The 24,946-nt window shown below is 41.2% G+C and overlaps 1 protein-coding gene across 1 annotated transcript; it reads right to left on the reverse strand.

Moving 5' to 3' along the window:
• Positions 1-1,372: 1,372 nt before the first annotated feature.
• SRSF10 (serine and arginine rich splicing factor 10) lies at positions 1,373-24,064 on the reverse strand. The gene is made up of 6 exons (XM_073665767.1): positions 23,861-24,064; positions 16,249-16,355; positions 6,362-6,463; positions 4,446-4,611; positions 4,301-4,348; positions 1,373-2,016 (listed from the first exon to the last, which is right to left on the reverse strand). The coding sequence occupies exons 1-6, from the start codon at positions 23,923-23,925 to the stop codon at positions 1,755-1,757; spliced, it is 750 nt and encodes a 249-aa protein (XP_073521868.1). The 5' UTR covers positions 23,926-24,064; the 3' UTR covers positions 1,373-1,754.
• Positions 24,065-24,946: the final 882 nt, after the last annotated feature.

Here is a 24,946-nt window from a genome sequence, read left to right on the forward strand (position 1 = left end):
TTTAACAAACATCAAGGTTGGCCCACGACTTTGTCCAAGTATTTTGGTCCTCTGTATTTGAGCGACATCCCTGCGGCCTATGGGTTCATATTTTTTTTAAAATCTGATCTGAATTTTGCGGACACCGATACCAAATGTGCTTTTTATTTAACTTTAATAAATTTAACGTCTACATTTAATGCAAATAAAGGTAAAAGAAAATCTAGGAAAATATGGTCAATCCAATCAAGGCAGTATATATATAAAAAAAGTTCACATTAGAATAAGACAAAAGACTTAAGTTTAATGGAGAATGGTTTGACAAACATATCAAATGTATCATTTAAAGAACAAATTTTAGAATATGAACTGTAAGGTAAGCCTAGGACGGCAGATTTTTTGAACTATAGTAAATGCAATTGTGAATATACATATTGATCACTTCAATCAAAAAGGTGACCAAATGGCCACTTTTTTTATACAGTCTATACACAGCATTTTCTGCATATTTTTTTTTTTTTTTTATAACCATGGATTATAGGATGCCTTTACATCTGCTAAAGGATTGTCCCCCCCCCCCACACACATACAACCACTGACAACATTTACCTAGTCTAAAATGAATAGAAACACTGTCAGTGCTTTTGTCTTTAAAACCACCTCTTCCTTCAAGGATCACCTGCCAGGCTACCGAAAAGCTCTACATTTATAAAAATATCCCATATGTTCCTAGCCTCTTGTGTAGAAGGGAAGTTACTACAGCTCATAGTGTTAACATGCAAACATAAGGTGTATATGTGAAACAACATTCAGGTCAATTTTGCATATTTAAAGTAGTTTCACTTTCCTTCAAAAGCTGCAGAAAAAAAATAAACAGGAACTATAACGAGAAATGTGCAGAACAGAAATATAAGAAAAAAGTAAAAGCAGGGCACAGATTGGGCCTGCATTTCATGGTCCATTTACAGACCATGATTACTGGACTGGATTCTGGCCTCTTGACTTGTACCAAGAGCCTCATATAAGCCTATGACACTGCTCATTCAGGGCATTGCAATCTGTACAGGAGGGGCCGACCTTACGGACAAGACAAAAAAAAATATATGTATATCTTTCTAAGCACTATTAAAATGCACCTGCATGTTCTTAAAGCCAATGAATTTATTTTAACACATGTTAGGCCATGTTTGTAGAATATAATTAAACATTACCAAATCAATACTTCAAACATCCTGGTACATGCTAATATGGGTTACATTTTCAAAGGTTCCGCAGGATATGCAAAGCTATTAGAAATAAGGAATATGACGGTCAATACTCCCAATGCTTACGGTATATATCATATCACAGTGAGGGGACCTTTAATGCTTAACCACAACATTACACAATACCATTTCTACGTATTTCCCTTTTTTAATAGGCAGAACACAGTAAACAAGAACTTTAAGAATGAAAAATACTTTTATGGTCCATTAGCAACTGATTTTTGGTTTAGTGTCTTGTAGCTAGACATACTAGAGACACCAATACCAAACTGTCCTTTCAGAATTTCAAGAAGTAGCAAAAACATTAACTTGGACAAATGCCAACAGAAAAAAACAAATGATTCTATTATAATGACTGTAAGAGAGTCTATCCTACTTTGATCAGCTGCTGTCAGGTGGGAACAGAAAATGTCATGACTACAGCACATTAGGAGGGATGGGTGGCAGGTGAGGGAGGAGAGGAAACAAAAAAAATTATCACATTTCTATGAGTAAAACTGAACAGTCGAATTAATGGCCACTTGATTTGTGACTATTCCAAGACCGCGATCTCGATTTTGATCGGGACCTTGACGCTGAGTGAGAATGAGACTTTGATCTTTTGCGTTCTTCTTTTCTGGCCTCTCGACTTGGTTTGTATTTGCCATCTGCTTTGGACCGAGATTGTGATCTGGATCCAGAACGTTGCTGCTCTTTCCCATCCTCTCTTGGCTGGGATTTGGATCGTGATCTAGTGTTCGATCTGGATTGTGATCTTTGCCGGCGATTGAATCTGCAGTAAAATTGACAGATTATTACTTTGGGTATGTCATTCTCTATCCAATCAACTTTTACTTTAGAAAGGGAACACTAGACTCCATTCAGTCTCCAAAAAATATCTGATGACACTGAGGTTAAGCAGGCTCCATGCTCCCCCATTTCTGAGACTATGATTATATAGTATACTAGCTTATAAAGTGCCATTAATACAACACTTTACAAACATCACTGTCACCAGTGGTGCTTACAATCTAAATTCTCTACCAGTATTGCTTTGGAGTGTGGGAGGAAACCTACACAAACACAGGGAGAACATATACGCTCTTTGCAGATGTGGTCCTTGGTGGAATTTTAACCCAGCACCCCAGCTCTGCAAAGCAATAGTGCTAACTAGTGATGAGAGAGCATGAATTGTTAACTCTTTAAGCGAGCAAGCTCAGGTGCTCACCAAGTATTTGCGGCGTGCTCGGCATCTATGCTAGTACCGCCCGCGGCTGCATGTGTCACGGCTGTTAGGCAATCCCTGCATGTGTCATAGGTGTTTAACAGCCGTGACACATGCAGCTGCGGCGGTACTAACAGATGCAGAGCAAGCCGCAAATACTCGGCGAGAACCCAAGTCATGCATAGTCATATTCCGAGATGTAACTTATTTTTTTACCGGCTGAGTCATATTATGGCTTGTTTTTGCATGACGGCTTGGAGTTTTTGTTTGTAAAAAATTTATTTTTTTTCACTTACGACTTTTCGGTTGCTTTTTATTTACTTTTTTAATCATGATGAAAAAGTGTCAATTGTGGCATGTTTTATAGAGACAGTTTTAAAGAGCTGGTCTTGCGACTCCCTTGTAACCATTAAAAGAGCACTGTCACGATTGACAGTGGTATTTAAGGAGTTAATCAGCCCCGATCGGCATCTAAACAGGCGAGGGGCCGATACTGCAGGGTGTCAGCTGTCACAGACAGCCGACACCTGCTCTATTCACTTATTCCTCAGCGCCGTGAAAGAGCGGGACTGAGGCATAAGTACCCTTTACTGCCGCCAGAAGAATGCGTTACAGCGGCCGTTAAGGGGTTAAATACAGTAAAAAGTTAAGGGGAGGTGGGGAACACCACAAGTTCAAATCACCCTTTTTTTGCCCCATTAAAAATAAAAAAACAAACATTTGGTATCGCTGCGTTCAAAAAGAGTCAGATCAAAATACAAAAGACATGAATCCAATTGATAAATGGCCTAACTAGAAAACAAAACACCAGAATTACTTTTTTTGGCCATTGCAATGAAATGCAATAAGAGGCAATCAAAACATCGTATCTACTCCAAAATGGGGTCGGTGGAAATATCAGATCAGAGCGAAAAAAAAAAAAAAAGCCAACACAACCCCATATCCCGAAAAATGAAAACGTTACAGGTCTTTGAAAATGGCAATATGGAAATTTTTTCTTCTTACAAATTTTTGAATTTTTTCACCACTTAAATATAAAAAAAAAAAAACCATACATGTTTGGTATCTGACCTGCATACTCGTACTGACCTGGCTAATCATATAGCCCATATAGTTTTACCATATAGTGAACATAGTAAATAAATAAAAAAAAAACAAATCGTGGAACTGCACTTTTTTTGCAGTTTCAACACACTTGGAATTTTTTTCCCAGCTCACCAGTGCATCACATGGTAAAATGAATGGTGTCTTCCAAATATATAACTCATCCCGCAAAAAAAAAACCCTCATACGGCTAAACTGATGGAAAAAAAGTTATTGATCTTGGAAGATGGAGAGGAAAAATGAAAACTGAAAAACACCTGGGTGTGAAGCGGTCAAAAACAAAAGAAAAAAAAAAAAAAAAGTACATGGTGGAGTGTTTATTTACAAAAAAAAAAAAAAAAAAAAAAAAAAAAAAAAGCAAGCTGAATGATAGCAAATTTAAGAACTTTTTTGCCATTGTGCACATTTCAAGTTACTTTTTAACAAACACACATGGGCATCTCTAACCATCAATGAGAAGTGACCATACAAGAATGAAAGGGACATCCATTCTAAGTAAAAAATAATCCACACTGATGCACATGCCACTGACTTTATTCATCAGAGGTTTTGGTTTTAGTGTAAATGGGTGCACTTGTAACTGAACTGTACCGTGTGTCTAGTCTCCACCTACCTGCAAAGGAAATACATAATTGTTTGTTGATAGCCACAAGAATTCTCAAAATTAGGTTAAAATTCAAAAAATATATTTTTCTCTCGAGAGGGAGTGAGGGTGGAGGTAGAAGAAACATGTAAACATTTTTCTTACCTGCCATGATTTGATCGGCTCCTGCTACGACGTGGTCTCTCAGCTCTCCTATGAAAAACATAAGTTAATGAATTTCAAGTCACTGTCATACAGTTCAATTATACATATATGTCAAGCATTGACCTAGCAGACTGTATATACTTACCCTTTAGGACTATAAGACCTTTCATAATTCTGATCAAAAGAGTGGCTTCGAGACCTCCTTCTTTCATAACTGCGGCTTCTAGATCGCCTGTTGTATCGGTCATAATCATCATAACGCGAGGAGCCATATGAGCTTCTTCCTTCTTTAGCCTTCATTTGATTTGGTGCTGTGAGGGAGCAAATAGAAAGTTAAAATGTTTGTAATTAACCCCTTTCTGACATGTGACTTACTAATATAATATAATATAATATAATATAATATAATATAATATATATATATCAACCAAGGCATTAGTACTACTCATGACAATCAGATTTAAAAGTTCAATCTCGCACATTTGCTCCCAGCAGTGGGGCTTTCAGTGCGAGCATCGCACAGTGTAAAAATGCTATTAACCTGCAGATTAACCCTATCTTCAGGTTAATAGCGTTATTTTACATGACCGATTCCCTTTAATGGCACATAATTTGTACAAATCCATTGAGAAAAAACTATCAGTTTGAGGGGGAAATAAAACTAAAATATCGTGGTTGCATAAGTGTCAACACTCTTATAAATTGGGATTGTGGTTGCGTTCAGAATTATCCAGTCACATTTAAATAAATCAGTACACTGCAGCAATCATTTAAAATTATTAACGCCACAAAGTTTAGATGTTCTAGTAGGATAATTTTCTTATCTGCATTTCATAGCAAATGCCATGGTCCGTAAAGGGATCTAATTATTGAAAGTTGTAAGCCAAGAGGGGTACAATTTTTTTTTCCCAAGGCATTAGACATACCATGGAACATTGAAAATGGGAATCAAAAAGAAACTTAAATTTGGTAAAATAGGGACATTACCTAAAACTATATTATTAAAAAATTAATAATAAAAAAAAAACCACTACAAGAAAATTCCGGGAGGCTGCCAAGAGGCTTACAGCAACATTACAGGAGCTGCAGGAATTTTTGGTAAGAACTGGTTGTGCCTTTTCTCATACAGAAAAAACATCCAAGTATGGCTATGTTTTGAAACGTGTTATGGTCTGATGAGACGGAGATCATGCCCAAAAAAGTTCAACCTTAAAATGGTATGTTTGGTGCAAAGCCAAAAGAACACAATACCCAAAGAGAAGTATGGCGGAGCGGGCATTATGCTTTAGGGCTGTTTTTCAGCAGCTTAAACTGGAGCTTTGGTCAAGGTGGAGGGAATTGAGAACAGTTCCCAATATCAGTCAATTTGGAATCATAACCTTCAGGCCTCTGCTAAAAAGCTGAAGATAAAGAGGAACTTCACTTTTCAGTAAAATAGCGACCCTAAACACACCTCCAAGTTAACAAAAGAATGGCTTTGCCAGAAGATCAAAAGTTTTGGAGTTACCCAGCCAGAGGCCAAACCGGAATCAAATTGAAAATCTGCAAGTTGACCTGAAGAGGGCTGTACACAGAAGCCAAAAGATTTGAGGCACAACTGCAAGAAAGAGTGGGGTAAAGATCACAAATTCTCGATGTACCATGCACATACTCCAAAAGACTGGATGCTGTAAAATTCAAAGGGTACTTCACGTTTTAGTTTAAGAGTGTGCATATTTATACAACCACATTAAGTTTATTTTTCTTTTTCCACCCAAAAAGATTTCACTTTGCTTTTCAATTGAATTGTACAGATTATAGGGGACATTAAAGATGGAAAAATGATTGTCATGTAAAAAAAAAAATAATAATCATACCAACAATTGATGAAGTCATCCACTGTACATGCTCGCTGTGGAACAGATATGGAATATATCAATTGGTTCAGATGTTAGAGGCCATTCTAGAACTAGCATCAGATTATTGCCTTCATTTTAAAATGTGCTCAGAAAATATAAAAGCTGAAATACATAATGTTGTATACCACTCAATTGTATGAAGTCATTTTGTTTCAATACTCACTTTTTCGATCTCCTTGAGCAAACTGAATTTCAATTTGGCGTCCACAAATCCATCGCCTGTCTAAATTATGCAAGGCATCTTCTGCATCACGGACATCTTCAAATGTGCTAGCAGTTAAGGTACTTTACAGTATTGTGTGGATAAAATACAAGCTCTTGGCATATGTTAAGAAAGAGGAGCAGCATTTACCATAAATCACAACATACAAATAGCCAAACCATTTCATCACCATTTATGTTCATTTGTGCAAGCTGTGCTCTTCTATCAAAACACAGATGTGAACAGAGCCGAGTCCAGGGTGATTGGTGACCAACAGAACTAACAATCTGCTGTCAATGTTATTAACCCATTGCTGATTGTTACCCAAATGATAGTTTTATTGATAGAAAATATTGTAGCATAGAAATCAGGCAACTAGAGAGTTAAGGGGATTGTCTGGTCTAAAACGACAAGTCACTGTGTGACTCCAGACTTCCGAATCCTTACATCGCACGCACAGCAAGGATTTTCCGATGTCAGCTAGTATGCGATATGCATACTCCCGGCCAGAATCCGACTGTGTCCGGCAAGTGTATTGAGCGAGGCCGGAAACAGTCCAGTTGGATTTTGGACTTGCTGTCACGTGACCGCTGTTCCCGACACCGGAGAATCCTCACAGCATGAAGATTCACATGTATACAGTCATAGTGACTGCAGACTTTATTTTAGACCAGACAACCCATTTAAGGCGATGTTTAACATACTTGCATCTTTAGTTTAATTAAGCATTCCCAACCTCTTAATGTATTGCAATCATATTATATAGCACTGTTACTTATAATTGCTCATTTTGCCCTTCTACCTAGTCAATTCTTCTGTTTTCCATTAGGTCTATGACATCACGTGATTAAAAACTGACTAGCTGAATCCTTTGAAGCTCTACGTAGAAACAGGAGGTCAATTTTCCCTGTGTGCATCATAATCACTGCAAAACTCAATGGCAGGGGGAACAGGGAGCAGCTGGATCAGGAGTTAAAGAGGGGGATGGTTTATGCAAGGAAGACTTCCTGTTTCTACATAGAGCAAGAATTTACTGGGTAGAAGGTGAAAATTAGCAATTGTAAGTACACAGTGCTGTATAATATGATGATTGCAATATATTAAGATAAAAACTTTGATGGGAGTGCTTCTTTAAAAGGGTATATCTGGAAAGTTAATAGTTGTGGCTTATCCTTACAATAAGCCATCAATACCCGATTGGTGGGGGTACAATACAAAATTAGGTCTGAGCTGCTAGGTACAGCCACAATCAGGATATGTTCACAAAGTGCTTTGTTGCAGCGTTTTGTTTCCACAAGAAAAATGCAGAAGGTTGGCAGGAAACACTCTGCACACATTTAGCAAGTTTTTGGAGTTTTCCATGCTGAAACCCCCCCAGCAAAGACGCTGAAAGAATTGAAATGCTGTAGTTTAAAAAACAAAAACAAACCGCAGTTCAAAAATAAAACCTTGCGGTAAAATCCATGGCAAAAAATGCTACACACGACTAAGCCCTTATATGTATGGTGATGTGACCGTACACAAAGGGGGAGAATGTGGATAATAAAAAAAAAAAAAAAAAAAAAAACCTACATTGAAAATCAGTACCTACAAGGATTAGCTGCTAATAATTTTCCCTCAGTGTTTGCTGCTTGGCTACATTTTAGCTCAGCTCTTAGGGCAATGCTGTGATTTATAACTATAGTGATTAAAGTTTGTGGTAAATGTAAAGGTCATCCACACCTCTGCAGGATCCTTTTTGACATTGAGAATGAAGTACTGGTTGCAGATACGAAAGAGGCAGCAGAAGGGAGGCCATAAGGTATATTGACTCTACATTACAAAAGTCGCATTTCCTATAGCAAGTGGGTTGCTTTACAACACATCACCTGCTATTGGCACAGGATGCTGTTCTCTCCCTCAGATTAATTGTAGTGTATACACATTAGTTTCTCACAGGCCAACCAGAAAGTCAGTGAAGGTAAAGAATTCTAATGTAGCAAAGACCAAACACAGCACAGGTTATTTAGACAGACCAATGGGTGATCAGATCATTTATACTGGCAAAATAACAATCCTTAGGACATTACTGGGAATATGCGGCAAACTACATGTTGTAGTAATGATTATTTTGCTTCCATGAGTTTTTGTTGCCTTGTGTAAGCAGCCAGTAAAGCCCCCATCTCACATAGCGAGATAGCTGCTGTGTCATGGTTTTGGTGACGCAACAGCGACCTCACCAGCGATGTCGCTATGTGTGACACTTTGCAGCAATCAGGCCCCCGCTGTGAGGTCGCTGATCGCTGCAAAATGTCCTGGACCATTTTTTGGTCTTTGCCCTCCCGCTGGTCAGCACACATCGCTGTGTGTGACCAGAGGGACCAGCGATCAGGCTGGTAACCATGATAAACAGCGGGTTACTAGGGGCACACGCGCACCTAGTAACCCGCTGTTTATCATGGTTACCACTCTGCTACGGTGAGCGGGAGGTTACCGCTCACCGTAGCAGAGTGGTAACCATGATAAACAGCGGGTTACTAGGTGCGCGTGTGCCCCTAGTAACGCGCTGTTTATCATGGTTACCAGCCTGCAGGCTGGTAACCAGGAGCAGGACATCGTGGAAAGATTCTTTCCACGATGTCGCTGCTCCCCTGATCGCTGGTGAGCCTGCCTGTTTGACAGCTCACCAGCGATCACATAGCGACGCAGCAACGATCCCTGACAGGTCGTATCGTTGTAGCGTCGCTATGTGTGACGGGGCCTTTAATGGATGCTTTTAATGACTTTCGGGTAATTGCCACACATACAACTTCAACCAATGTAAACAGAATCTGGACTGTTCACACTGAAGATGCAGAGATCTAAGGGCATACGAGTTTGGCTAGTACCAGGTTTTTTCCCCATATAAATTAGAGCTGGCACTTGTAATCCCTGTGTGACAGCATTCCCCAATGCGCGCTCCATAAAAAAGTGTGCATGCATATGTATTGTGTATGCTCCGGCGCTCGGCAAGACAGAAGTGCACCTGCGTAAGAGGATGACGCGGAGGACACTGTGGATGACGTAGAACATGTCATCCACACGAAGCAATTAGAGAGGTGCTGGATCAAGACCTGCAACGCCCACTGGACCAGACCACCATGTACAAGAGTATAATAAAAGCCATTTTTTATGTTATGGAAAGTGCATTGGGGACAGATATAGAACGCTGTCACATCGGACCATCACCTGTAAGCCCTATTTTATATGACAGGTTCCCTTTACGACTTGTGCCGTAATATCCCAGTTTGGTGCGTGCTCAGTCGGTGAGCCCGCACCTTTCTGGGCACATGTCAGCTGATCTATACAGCCAACATGTGCCTGCAGCAACCGCGAGTGGAATTGCGATCCACCCGCGGCTGTTAACTAGTTAAATGCCGCTGTCAATCTCTGACAGCGGCATTTAACTCATGATTGCCAGAAGCATGTCGTTGGCTCCGCCCATCGGCGACTCAGTCACATGATCGCGGGTCGCCGATGAGCTGGCATAACAACCCGGGGTCTGCAGTATACCCCTGCGGTTGTCAATGCCAGATTACTATGAGCGCCACCCTGCGGTCGGCGCTCATAGCAAGTGAGCATTTCTGCTACACACAGGTGATCTGATCATCATCGCCTGTGTGTAGCAGACAAGTTGCAGCTTCTATTGAAGCATGCAAAAAGTAAAAGAAAAAGGTTTTAAAAATAAAATAAAGTTTAAATCACCCCTTTTCGCCCCATTCAAAATAAAACAAAAAAATCAAATATACATATATTTGGTATTGCTGTGTTCAGAATCGCCCGATCAACATAAAAAAATAATTAATCCGATTGGTAAACGGAGTAATGAGAAAAAATAATTCAAAAGACGCCTGAATTAAGTTTTTTTGTCGCAGCAACATTGCAATAACGGGCGATCACATCGGATCTACCCCAAAATGGTATCAATAAAAAAGTCAGCTCGGCGCGGAAAAAAAGCCCTCACCCAGCCCCCGAAAATGGAGATGCTACGCGTCTCAGAAAATGGCGCCATTTTTTTAAAAAAACAAAAACAACAAAAAAAAAAACTTTTTTCACCACTTAAAAAAAAGAACCTATACATATGTGTTTGGTATCAAAGAACTCGTAATGACCTGGAGAATCATAATGACAGGTCTGTTTTAGCATTTAGTGAACATCGTAAAAAACAACCGTGGAATTGCACTTTTTTCCCCTCGTTTTCCAGTACACAATAAGTTAAAACCAATGGTGTCGTTCAAAAGTACAACTTGTTCTGCAAAAAATAAGCCCTCACATGGCCATACTGACCGAAAAATAAAATAGTTATTGCTCTGGAAAGAAGGGGGGCAAAAACAAAAACGCAAAATGGCCTGGTCATTAAGGGGTTAAACTTGTCACATCATGGCATAGAGGCTGCAGAGCTGAATAAATCATATTTTTTAATTTCTCCTCTAAGTTGTGGAGATATTCTCTTAGAAAGTTCAGGTTAAAATGATAAACTTTGTTAGGCGTATCCCCAGACATTTGTCTCTGCATGTGCTACTTCCACTACATGATGTTGACCAATCTTAAGCATACAGCAACATACAGAGGTTGGGGGCGCAGAGTGCGATCTCACTACAGAGGGGCATTTTATTATATATACACACTTTCATCTCACAGCAATGTGGGTGGAGGGGGAAGTAAAGCATAGCTGATCTTTGTCTCATTACAAGCACCACTGCAGCTCTCCCCTCAGAGCTATCAGTTTTGCCCCAACCCTCACACAGACTGCCTCCAGATAAAAGGTGTTTGTAACCACTGTGCTCTACTTCTCATACTTTGTAGTTACACACAGCTATGCAAAAAGAGCAGACTGTCATTACATGTCACACACTGAGAAAACCTGTTTTAAGCCCTTGTGTAGGCGTGTTCATTTTTCCACTGTGTCGCTGCCTGCTTATGATTGGTCAGCGTCATTCAAGGGAAGAATTACACGCTGCCAAAGTTTAAGCACTGATGAAACCTAATTTGGCTGTATCAAACTATACCCTAAAATGAACAAGCCAATATCTAGGCAATGGAGATGAAAACACACCAAAAAAAAAAAACTGCTTTATTTAGCTCCACAGTCACTATTCCATGATGTGGTCCGTTTAACATTCTAAAATGGGTGAAAGGTCCTTTAACCCCTTTCCGACGTGGTCAGTAATAGTACAACCCAAGTCGGAAAGGCCGGTTCAGCGGGGGCTCCGATGCTGAGACCGCATTTAACCGGGCACATGTCACCGGCGGCTGTTAAACAGTTAAATGTTGCTGTCACTCTCTGACAGCGGCATTTAACTCGCGCTTCCGGGAACTGCTTCCTAGACCCCGTCACATGATCGCGGGTCACCAATGGGTTGGCATGACAACCCGGGGTCTGCACCAGACCCCTGTGGCTATAATGTCTCGATTGCTATGAGCGCCACCCAGTGGTCGGCGCTCATACCAAGTGAGCATTTCTACTACATATAGACTATTGAAGCGTGGAAAAAAAAAAGTTTAAAAACTTTAAATCACCCCCCCTTTTGCCCCATTCAAAATAAAATATAAAATAAACCCCACATACACATATTTTATATCACCGCGTTCATAATTACCCGATCAACATAAGAATTAATCCGATCGGTAAACGGCGTCACGAGAAAAAAATTCCAAACATCAGAATTACGTTTTTTTTGGTCGCCGCAACACTGCAATAAAATGCAATAACGGGCCATCAAAACATTGGATGTACCCCAAAATGGTATCAATAAAAACAGTCAGCCCGGTGATCAAAAAATAAGCCCTCACTCGGCCCCAGATCCCGAGAAATGGAGACGCTATGGGTCTCGGAAAATGGCACATTTTTTTTAAAGCAAACTTTTATTTTTTTTTTCACCACTTAAATAAAAAAGAACCTATACATGTTTGGTGTCTAAGAACTCGTAATGACCTGGAGAATAATAATGGCAGGTCAGTTTTAGCACTCAGTGAACGTAGTAAAAAAACAAAAACAAAACCCCCCCCCAAAAAACCAACCAACTGTGGAATTGCATTTTTTTTGCTATCTCACCACACTTGGAATTTTTTTCCATTTTCCAGTACACAATATAGTAAAACCAGTGATGGCATTTAAAAGTACAACTCGTGCCGCAAAAAAATAAGCTCTCACATGGGCACATTATTTTTTGTTCAAAGTTCTGGCTATGGAAAGAAGGGAAGCAAAAAACGAAAACCCAAAAACGGAAAATGTTCCAGTCATTAAGGGGTTAAATTCTATACTATAGTGAAGGCTTCACAATTGTAATAGGTAGGCTATGTTCACACGTTGCGTTTTCAGTGTTTATGCATTTTTGCGCAAATTCTCAGCTACGTTTTACAGTACTAGCAAAAAGTCTGAGATTTCAGAAATGTCATGCACACAGCTTGGGTTTTTTTTCCCCTCAGTATTTTGTCGAAGACCTTGGTTTTTGCAAAATGCAGCATGTTACTTCTTTCAGAGTTTTTTTACTCATTGAAAGCAATTGCCAAAACCTGAGGAAGTGTAATCCAGTTATTTTTTTGCACTAAACTTTATCACCATGTACAAGAGACAAACATACTCTGGCAAAAACGCTGTAAAAAATGCAGGAAAAAAAACCTAAGCAAAAACTGCAATTTTTGAAGAAGGTTTTGCATGCGGAAAACTAGCAGTAGAACTATTTTCTAATCTTTTCAGACCATTCCAAATAACTTTTTGCAAGTAAGACTATGTGCCCACGTAGCAGATTTGATGCAGAGCGTTTTTGCCTCTCTCTGGCAGAAAAAAACGCATGCAGATTTACATGTGTTTTTTCTGCCAGAGAGAAGCGTTTTTGCATGCGTTTTTTTTTTCAAGCAGTTTTCCAAGTGATTTTGAGCATCACTTGGAAAAGTGCTTGACAAGTTGGTCACACAATATAAATCCATGCAACCAGCATGGATTTATAATGTGTGAACAACTGAGGCTTTAAATGCAACATCTATAGTAAAAAAACAAAACGAGAATTAAAATGTTAAAAATAAAAAAACAACAGCTGTACACTCACCTCTCCGGTCTCCTCCAGTCTGCTCCCGGCGGCGTCCTCTCTCTTCGGCGTCCCGCAGTGTACTGTCAGGCCCTGCAGTGACGTAATTTAGTCAGCTGATGGTCACGCGACCATCACCTGACCGCCGACGTCAGCGGTCGCGTGACCATCAGGTGACTAAATGACGTCACCGCAGGTCCTGACAGTACACTGTGGGACACCAAGGAGAGAGGACGTGACCGGGAGCAGACTGGAGGAGACCGGAGAGGTGAGTGTACAGTTGTTTTTTTTTTTTTTTTTTTTAACGTTTTAATTCTCTTTTTTTTCTTTTTTACTATAGATGCTGCATTTAAAGCCTCAGGGGGCCGCCGGAGAGGTGAATATACAGGTTTTGTTTATTTTTAAACTTTTTTAGTTCTTTTTTTTTCATCGCGTGGTAGCCGGGATGAAGAGGAGTTGTAGTCTCCTCTTCATCCCGGGTACCACACGCACCGCAATTACGCGGCAAATTCGCGGCCATTGAATTTAATTGAAACGCAGCAAATCCACATATACCTGCAGGTTTGCTGCGTTTCAATGTTCTTCAATGGCCGCAAATTTGCAGCGTAATCGCGGTAGAAATGATCATGCTGCGTTTTGCAACGCAATGCAAATTTGGGGCGCTAATTAGCGCATCATGTGCACAGCACATCCGAATTCACATTGCTTTGCATGGCAGACTGTTTCACAAGCGTTTGAGGCCGTAAAAACGCTACGTGGGCACTTAACCGAAGGCCTCATTCAGACATCCTTTTTCGTGGATAGAATAAGTACCCATTATAGTCTATGCCACTTTTCAGTTTTGTTATGATCAGCCATAGATCAATATCATCCAAATTACATGGGTCAGTGAAAATCTGCACACATATGGTAACATTGCTGCAATTCTATGGGTACATGAAAGTTTTTTGGGCATGTAAAAAAGGTTACTAACTAACAATACAGACGGAGCAAACTCTTAAGAAACGCACGATAGAATACACTGATAATAGGTCAGGAGTTTTTTCCCACAGTCAAAGAAAAAAAACCAAATGTTTGTATGAGGCCTATGGGTGGTCACACTGATTATGTGATTATCAATTACAGTTCACACAACTTTAGCTACAAGTCATAGGAGTACTTATTTTTAATAGCAAGATTAGCAATTGCTGTGTGGTTGCCAACACCGAGTAGGCTTGCAATGCAAAATCATCCATTTTTACACCTCTAAGTGATTTTCAGTACTAAACATTTTTTGTAAAGAGGTGCAATAGTTTTTTACGACTGGAGGCTAAAGTAGAACTGGTAGTCAAATCACACTCACTGAAACGTGTTGAGCCTTTAAAGGTAACTCTTGTAGGTCACTGCTAGTTATGAAAATGCAGATCAAACTGAAACAAGATTTAGGTCAACCTTTAGTAAGTAATCACAAAAAATACTCACCTTTTATTATAGTAAGAGAAGTTCAAGATGTGCACACATATTAAGTTTTTTCACCTTCTATGGGGATTTATTGTTCTTATTAGAGCAAAAAAAATGGATGGACTAGCAACTGTTATACACTTCTATACTTTTTTGTGGGCAGTGAAATCAACTTTTTTTTAAAGCACGGCCTATTGTCCTTTACAAAAATTATTACAAAAATAAAGCTATGAGAAATGCAACAGGTCATGAAATACTCTGCAAAGCAGGGAAACCTAAAACTAAAAGAAAAATGTCTAATTCTGTAGGGAAGTGTAAAGAAAAGTTGAGAATATCTTTTTAATACTAGTCCTATCAACTATAAGGTCCAATAAACTAACAGAAATGCATAACGAAAGCAGCAGGGATTCTAGTGTCTTAAAGTATCAACAAGCCATTATAAAGTTTGGAGGCATCATTTTTTCTTAGTCTAAACTTGCCTATGAATATTCTTCGCCATTTTGACACGGACCATGAGGTGGTCAACTGTTCCTTTTAAGCTTGAGAAGGATACTGATACTACCGCATCTAAGTACAGATTGTTGCTGAGTAAGGTAGCAATCACTCAACCCTAGGGCCTACCGCAACCCAGCGTCAAACCACGTACTTACACAAGACTGTAAACACGTCTTTGTTTAGCAGGATACATCAAGACTCCTGTAATCTTGACAATCATTCCTTTAACTTTATCTTGACCTTTTATTTCTAAGAACTTGTCAGTAGGACTTGTCATGAGGAGCTTGCCAATTAATAGATGCTTTTATCTTTAACTTTGAAAAATAAAATTTCCTGAATAAAGCGAAGATTTGACCATATTTTGGCTTCTTCTTGCAGCTTTTCTTTTCCCACTTTCCCTTTATATCTTCAAGCCTGATCATTAAGATGTCTTTGCTTTGTCTACTTGTCTCTACTCTAAAGGTTCTTTTCATGCTTTCTCTGTGTTTCGCCTTTATTGTACAGCTTTAAACTCTGAGGTAATAACAGAGGACAGCAGAATTAATGGACAGTACTCAGATACAGCTCCAACACATAGAGATGCCAAGAAATGCAGTGAATAATGTTAATGACACTAGATCCCTGCTACTAGAGAAGATTTTATAATGGTCAATGATTAACATCAATGACATCTCAACAATTATGTAAATTAATCGCAACAAAGTGAAAGAAAATACCACAGAATGCTGCAGAATTACTTTGCTATGTATGCATAGTGAGCAATAGAAAATATATGATCACAGCAAAGCAATTCTCACATGCTGTTACCTCTCTCACCATCTTCCAAACGTCATATTCCCTCATCAAGCAGCTGGAGGAAGAAAGGATATTGAACATAAGCAAATCCCCTTGGGCGTCGATTGTAGAAATCAAGTGGCACATATACGTCAACAATGGGACCATAACGCCCAAATTCTCTGCGCAGATCTTCAGACCTGAAATACAAACCAAGATATCAGATTTCCATTTTAGCATATTACAAAAACACATACGTTTATTGGCCATGTGACACATTATAACATTTACTTCCAGTCTTCCAAGAAAAATTCTCTCGTAAAATAAGAAATATCCATGTACCTTTCCTGACAAGTTTTTGAAGGAAAAAGTTAAAATTCTTCAGTAAGACATATCCCTCAGATTTCAAACATAAGCAACTGTTTAATGGCTGTAAGTCAGCTTTTTCTAGCATGCTAGGATTCAATTTTTGGTTAAAAGGTCACCTACATTTAAGGCTTATGTCCAAAATTAAATAAAAGGGCAACATTATAGAATTTAAAGTACTTGAATATGGTGCAGTGGTATTGACTGGACACAACAGAGTAAGGGTGCTTTCACATTGCGTCTAGGGTCACGTTCATGGGTCCCGTTGGCATACGTAACCTCCCTGCAAAACAGGATCTGGACTTATGCACCGACGGGGTCATAGACTGTAAAGGTTACAGCAGAGCGAACGTACGCTCTGACATTCATCATTTTTGGGAGTGTACGCCTACTGAAAACGTACACGCAGACGCAGTAGACTGTCTGAATGTCCGCCTCCTGTATGCGTACACTCCAAAAAATGATGCACGACAGAGAGCGCATTCGCACTGATGGCACCAGTACAGTCTATGGCCCCGTCGGTGCATATGTCCGGATCCAATTTTGCTGGGAGTTTGGACGTATGCCCTGAAAGGACCAGTGAACGTGACCCTAGACGCAATGTGAAAGCACCCCAACAGTACTTGTGATGCCTACAGCAAGATTCGAACAGCTTCCTTTAATCAATAGCCCCAAGGGATTTCTCTACACTTTTGAATGAAAAAGTAAAATACTAATGGAGAGTCAGGGAGCTTCACACTGAATCCAACGCTGAGGGAGACATGCTTCAACAAAGGGAGCAGGTATATAAATAGTAAAAGGATTAAATCGGATAATATTGGACCGATAAAAAGCGAGGAAGGCAAAATCATAGAGAAAGATGAGGATAAAGCTAATCTATTAAATAATTTTTTTTAGACAACTTTCACAAAGGAAATAGAACTAACAGGAGAAATGAGAAGTGACAAGCTTAATCCTCCACTAAGTATGACTAATCTAACCCAAGTTGAGGTACAGAAACGCCTCAGTAACATTAAAATAAACAAATCACCAGGACCTGATGGCATACACCCACGGGTACTAAGGGAACTAAGTAATGTGATAGACAGACCGTTATATCTTATATTTAAGGACTCTGTTGAGACTGGGTCTGTACCACTTGATTGGCGACAGGCGAATGTAGTGCCAATATTCAAAAAGGGAGCGAAAAGTGACGCCGGAAACTATCGGCCGGTGAGTCTGACGTCCGTTGTGGGCAAAATTTTTGAAAGCTTCATTAAAGAGGCAATTACGGAGCATCTTGATGCTAATAATCTTTTAATCCCGAACCAACATGGATTCATGAGGAATCGCTCCTGCCAAACAAACCTGATTGACTTCTACGAGGAGGTTAGCTCTCGAGTAGATCAGGGGGAACCAGTGGATGTCATGTATCTCGACTTCTCAAAAGCGTTCGATAGCGTGCCACATAATAGGTTGGTATACAAAATGAGAATGATGGGGCTGGGGGAAATGTCTGCAAGTGGGTAGCTAACTGGCTAAAGGATAGAAGGCAGAGGGTGGTTATAAATGGAATATTCTCAGATTGGGTAAGTGTCACTAGTGGGGTACCACAGGGGTCTGTACTAGGCCCAATGTTATTTAATATCTTTATTAACGACATAGTCAACGGGATAAATAGTAAAATATCAATATTTGCAGATGACACAAAGTTATGTAAAACAATTAATACAAAAGAGGACAGTGCAGACCTACAGAGGAATTTGGATAAGCTGGGTAGGTGGAGCATTAAATGGCAAATGAGGTTTAACGAGGAGAAATGTAAGGTCATACATATGGGAAGGAAAAATGGAAGTCACCAGTACTCACTAAATGGGAAATCATTGGGGAATTCAGAGATGGAGAAGGACTTGGGCATCTTGATTGATAGCAAACTAAATTGGAGTGCCCAAAGTCAGGCCGCTGCTGTAAGGGCAAACAGGGTAATGGGATGTATCAGAAGAGGTATAGCTGCAAAGGATGAGAACATTGTTCTTCCACTGTACAAAGCACTGGTCAGACCACACTTGGAATACTGTGCTCAGTTATGGGCCCCAATATATAGAAAGGATATAAATGAGTTTGAAAAGGTACAAAGGAGGGCAACAAAATTAATAAAGGGAATGGAGGGACTGCAATACCCAGAGAGGTTGGCAAAACTAGGACTATTCAGCCTGGAAAAGAGAAGGTTGAGGGGGGACATAATAAATGTGTACAAATATGTTAGGGGACAGTATAGAGATCTTGCCCGGGATTTGTTCAAAAGGAGGGATATTACGGTAACAAGAGGGCATTCACTAAGACTGGAAGAGAAAAGGTTTCAGCACCAGCATAGGAAGGGGTTCTTTACGGTAAGAGCAGTGAGAATATGGAATTCACTGAGTGAGGAGACGGTAATGTCAGATTCACTACACCAGTTCAAGCGGCGACTGGATGCATTTCTAGATACCAGGCAGATTTCAGCATATACTTAAAAATAAAATAAAATAGTAGGTTGATACAGGGATTTATTCTGACTGCTGGTTTCAGAGTCGGGAGGGAATTTTTCCTCAGGTGAAGATTGGCTAAATCATTTGGGGTTTTTGCCCTCCTCTGGATCAACTTTAGCAATTACAGAACTAACAGGTCGAACTTGATGGACGCAAGTCTTTATTCGGCTTTACAAACTATGTTACCGCTGGTGAGCACAAATGGCAAAAAAATTGGAAAGGAGGGATGGTCGGCACTCCAACGGATAAAACCAAAAAGCTTTATTGGATCTGTGTGGACCATCCTTATTTACACAAACGTAAACCAAAAACCTCAATATTTTTTTTTTCTTTAAAACTCTACCCCATTTCCCCCATAAGTGAATCACAAAAAAAAAAAAAAAAAAAAAGCTACTCGCCTTGTTCCTGTTGCTCTGCACAGTGGTGTGATGTAATGACATAATCGCACCTGCTGAGTTGGAACGCTCAACAGCACAAGCTGCATGGAAGACAGAGCCGACTGCTCCCTCCTTCACCATTAAGCCCCCGTCGTCTCACATAGCGAGATCGCTGCTGTGTCACGGTTTTGGTGACGCAACAGCGACCTCACCAGCGATGTCGCTATGTGTGACACTTTGCAACGATCAGGCCCCTACTGTGAGGTCGCTGATCGCTGCAAAGTGTCCTGGACCATTTTTTGGCCGTTGCCCTCCCGCTGGTCAGCACACATCGCTGTGTGTGACCAGCGGGAGCAGCGATCAGGCTGGCAACCATGATAAACATCGGGTTACGAGGGGCACACGCGCACCTAGTAACCCTTTGTTTATCATGGTTACGAGCCTGCTACAGTGAGCGGTTACCTCCGGCTCACTGTAGCAGAGTGGTAACCATGATAAACAACGGGTTACTAGGTGCGCGTGTGCCCCTAGTAACCCGATGTTTACCATGGTTACCAGCCTGCTCCTGCGTATTAATACGTCCTGTGTCATGACACCCGGTTCAGTGAGCCCGCACTGAACCGGGCACATGTCAGCTGATTATTACAGCTGACATGTGCCCGCAACAGCCACGGGTGGAATCGCGATCCACCCGCGGCTGTAAACTAGTTAAATGCCGCTGTCAATCTCTGACAGCGGCAGTTAACAGCGCTGGAAGCGCGTCACTTACCCCGCCCATCGGTGACCCCATCACGTGATCGCGGGTCACCGATGGGTCGGCATGACAACCCGGGGTCTGCAGCAGACCCCAGTGGTTGCCATGAGCTAGTGGTCGGCGCTCATAGCACAGGACCATTTCTGCTACATACAGGTGATCAGCTGATCATCTGTATGTAGCAGAGGCGATCAGACAAGTGCTGCTTCTAGTCTCCTATGGAGACTATAGAAGCATGCAAAAAGTAAAAAAAAAAATGTTTTTAAAAATATTAAAAAAATATAAAAGTTTTAATCACCCCCCTTTTGCCCCATTCAAAATAAAATGATAAAAAATAAATCCCACATACACATATTTGGTATCACCGCATTCAGAATCGCCCGATCTATCCATATAAAAAAAGAATTAATCCGATCGGTAAACGGCGAAACGAGAAAAAAAACTCTAAACGCCAAAATTACGGGTTTTTTTGGTCGCAGCAACATTGCAATAACGGGCGATCAAAACATTGGATCTGCCCCAAAATGGTATCCATAAAAACTTCAGCTCGGTGCGCAAAAAATAAGCCCTTACCCGGCCCCAGATTCAGAAAAATTGACGCTACGGGTCTCGGAAAATGGCGCTATTTTTTTTTTAAGCAAACTTTGGATATTTTTTTTTAAATAAAAAAAGAACGTATACATGTTTGGTGTCTACAAACTCGCAATGACCTGGAGAATAAGAATGGCAGGTCAGTTTTAGCATTCAGTGAACGTGGAAAGAAAAAAAAAACAAAAAACAACTGTGGAATTGCATTTTTTTTTTGCAATTTCACCGCACTTGGAATTTTTTTTCCTGTTTTCCAGTATGTGATATGGTAAAACTAGTAATGGCATTTAAAAGTACAACTCGTCCTGCAAAAAATAAGCCCTCACATGGCCATATTGCCCAAAAAATAAAAACACTATGGCTCTGGGAACAAGGGAAGAAAAAAACAAAAATGAAAAATCCCAAGGTCACGAAGGGGTTAAACAGTGTATTGTCGCCCACCTGACAGTATGTAGTTTACTGAGCACAATCCTGCTAACAGGTGCGCTTTAAAGTTGTATCACTAGTGCATGTTCTTTGCCCTTAGTAATATACTTAACAGCTGCCATCTTATGTTCTTCCCAACGCAGCTCCAACTTGTGGCCACAGCTCCTGATTGTCCGGAAGTCAGAATGAATGGTCACAAGCTCTCAGACTTACATTGAGAAGTGTCTTCCAGTCTGCCCAGGAAACACTGAAGCGATCCGGCAGGTCACAACTAGCAGAAGACAACCAGAGCAGCACTGGTAAGATGAAGTCGGAGACTAGTAAGTATTTTTACTATGGGCAGGAAATATGCACTAGTGGTACCACTCCAGCAGCAAAATAAGAAAACAAAACACTGATGTGGTGCTTTGATGACCGCTGTGCTGATGTCGGGTGGACAGCAAATCCCAGAACTCAGAGGCTCTCTCTGCCTGTGTAGACGAACCACCCCACTCAGAGGAGCAGAGCTCAGTGATTGGCTGCCATCCTATCAATGTGATGGCAACACTGCAGCCAACAACAGACACCAGGAGGTGTGGTACAGACTAAGCATTGGGCCCGGCCATGGTGAGCAAAGCACAAATTGTTTAAAGCACCATTCCAGACTGTCTCTATCTCAGCGCTGGAGAGGTGCTACTGATGCAAGTTCCTTGACCTTGTATTATGCTCACAAGCCACTGACTTCATCTGTTATCGGCAACGCTAGTCGTCTTCTGCAGATTGTGAAGTTACTACTTAACGCAAGTCTATGAGAGATAGACCAGGCTCTTACAGACTTAGGCTGTGCCCACGATGCAGAAATGCTCCGGATTTTTTCTTGAGCGTTTCTGCATCTCCCTGGCAGAAAAAACGCATGCAAATTTTACATGCGTTTTTCTGCCAGGGACAAGCGTATGTCCTGCGTTTTTCACATGCGGGTTGACAAGCGCTTTCCAAGCGATTTTGGAAAAGTACTTGACAACTTGGTCACACTATATAAATCCATGCAACCGGCATGGATTTATATAGTGTGACCAAGTTAATTGTTAAAAAAAATAAACATTATAATTACCTTCCGATGGCCTCCTGTCTCCTTCTCCAGTGCGTCCGGTGTGTTGGGCAGCTTGCGGTGGTCTAAAAAGACCTTCCATGATGCCATTTAGTCATGTGACAGGTCACACGACCGCAGACGTCAGCGGTCGCGTGACCTGTCACATGACTAAATGCCGTCATGGAAGGTCCTTTTAGACTATCGCGAGCCGCCGGGGAAACAGGACGCACCGTACAGGAGACCGGGGGGACATCAGAAGGCAAGTATAATGTTTATTTTAAATTCTTTTTTTTTTTAAAAGGTACTATGGTACCCGAGTCTGGAGAAGAGTCTCCTCTTCTCCAGACCTGGGTACCATCGGCACATTGAATCGCAGAATATCCACATGTGCATATGTATTCATGCGGATATTATGCGATTCAATGCAAGTCAATGGCGGCGAAAACGCTGCGACTACGCAAAATTAATGGTAGTGCTGCAGATTTTTCCGCAATGATAATCCGCAGTGAAAATTTCTGCAGCATGTGAACAGCACATGCAGATTATCATTGAAGAACATGGCAGACCTACCAGGCGTTTTTTAAGCGTCTCTGCAGTGGAAAAGTGGAAACGCTTAAAAAATGCATTGTGGGCACACAGCCTTACACTGAGAGCTTGTGATTGTTACCTGACTTCCAGCAAGCCAGGAGCTGCAGTCACAAGATGGCAGAAAGGGACAAGAGTGGCGCCGGGAAGAACTGAAGACACGGGTGGAAAGTATAAGGTTATGTGCAGCGTTTTTTCAAATGCATTGTATTGGAAAAACGCAGCTCAAAACACACAAAGATTGGACATGCTGCTTCTTTTCCATCATATGAAATTAAGTCAGAAAAAAATCCTAATCATGTGCACAGATCTTGCAAAATCTCATAGGAAATCATGGGATGCTACTTGCAATGCGCTTGATGCCAATTCCGCAAGGAATTGCTGCATCATGTGCACATAACCGAAAACTAGATTAGTGTTACTACTCCAATGTGGAAACAAACTTAAAAAAAACAAAACAAGCTGGACTGGTGCTTAAGAAACAAAAAAACCCACACTATTTGTACAATCTGCAGCCTGGTGACTGGGATTTTCTGGAAAGTTTCACATCAGTTACTAAATGTTCTTAGCAAGCGCTGAAATTAGAAGTTATGAAAAAAGTTGTACAAAAAAAAAACAAAACAAACCACCACATCAAGTATAGATTTTTTTTTTTCACATTACACTGCACCTGCTCCCTGGGGCCATGACCAAGGGCTGTCCTATGGTGGAGAATAATATATATTGTATGTGTGTGCGCACATAAAGTCAGCCATAAGAGCTAATCTGATCATTTACAGAAGCTCCAGTCCCGGTACGCCGTAATCCGGTTGGTTGCCGCCATTTTTGTGTGCACGGCGCCCTATAGGAGCCCGGCCGCGTCTCCCCTGTACACAGAGCTCAGCCCGGAGCGCAGGGAATAAGATATATGATGGCTCCCAGCCCCACACGCGGGCGGCACGTTACCAGCCACATCCCACGCGCCTGGGTATCTCCAGGGTTACCGGGCATCGCACTCAGGCCTCTCCGGACCTGCAGCCATTGTTACACTCACCGGATGTCGTCCGCCACATTCCGCACGAAGAGCGAGGTGTTTGGAGGACGGAGGTACCTAGACATGGCTGCCGTCTGAGGGAAAACAAACCGAACACGCTGCAACCAGCACACGAGTACAATGGCCGCTCCGCCACCTGCTCTCTCCAAGGCCGGAAGAGATCTCGCGAGAGTTCCCAGAGGCGGGTGGAGAGCGGGAAGAAGGGTTATCTGGCGGCAATGTTCGCGCTCTAAAGTGGCCGGAAGTGATGAGAGCGCTCGTGCTTACAGGAGATACTGACAGGAAACTTCCCAGCACAGAATCGCATTTATCAAGGGACTGAAACGTTTGTCCCATTGCAAAATGGTGAAGTAGGTTGGCAGTGCCTTTCTATCCTTTGGAGCTGCTTCAAAAAGCTGAAGGTGGCACAATAGGGAATGAATGGAGCGCAGGCATGAGCACTGCTGCTCCGTCCTAACTGCCATAAAAATGGTGCAGGTCCTAGTAGATGGACCCTCAGCTAGCAGCGAGCTACCACTAGTGATGAGCGAGTACTAAAATGCTTGGGTCGAGCAAATTGGAATACTCGGGTGCTCGACCTGAACAACGAGCCCAATGTAAGTCTATGGGAAACTCGAGCATTTTTCAGGCGACTCCCCCCCCCCCCCCCCTGGCAGTCTGCAGAGGGCCTAAAAATTGCCCAAATCGATGGGAACAGTGCTCAAATGACATAGGAACAGCATGGGGAAGACCCCTGGAAGCATTTCTGACTCCCAGATCACTGCTGTCAACAACGTTGTCAGAGGTATTACGCGACTTTTACGGACTCATAATAAAACATACAAAAACGAAACCAAAATGGATTTTCCTGGGAAATATGTTAAGGAACATCCTTTCCAGGGTAATGACTTGTATATAAGGCAAAATAAATGACCAAAAACAAAAATCCTCCTCCATACCTTGGGCTATGTTCACACGTAGCTTTTTCGATGCACTTTTGCAATACTTTCAACGGTGAAAAATACATTCACCGGTAAATGTAATTTTAACATTTTACTACCTTAGCTGGCCATGTGGTGTTTGAGACATGATCAGACACATCTGGAA

The sequence above is a fragment of the Phyllobates terribilis genome, unplaced genomic scaffold (genome assembly GCF_046119375.1).
Source record: "Phyllobates terribilis strain yellow unplaced genomic scaffold, ASM4611937v1 Scaffold_2__4_contigs__length_985480577, whole genome shotgun sequence".
NCBI lineage: Eukaryota > Metazoa > Chordata > Amphibia > Anura > Dendrobatidae > Phyllobates > Phyllobates terribilis.

What these genes read in the sequence shown, in the direction of transcription:
- SRSF10 (XM_073665767.1), bottom strand. Translation starts at nt 23,925, where the DNA reads ATGTCTAGGTACCTCCGTCCTCCAAACACCTCGCTCTTCGTGCGGAAT. An exon ending in AATGTGGCGGACGACATCCG is followed by an intron (nt 16,356 to 23,860) that starts GTGAGTGTAACA and finishes TTTGTATTTCAG; the next exon opens with GTCTGAAGATCTGCGCAGAG. An exon ending in TGCTCAAGGAGATCGAAAAA is followed by an intron (nt 4,612 to 6,361) that starts GTGAGTATTGAA and finishes GCTCCCTCACAG; the next exon opens with CACCAAATCAAATGAAGGCT.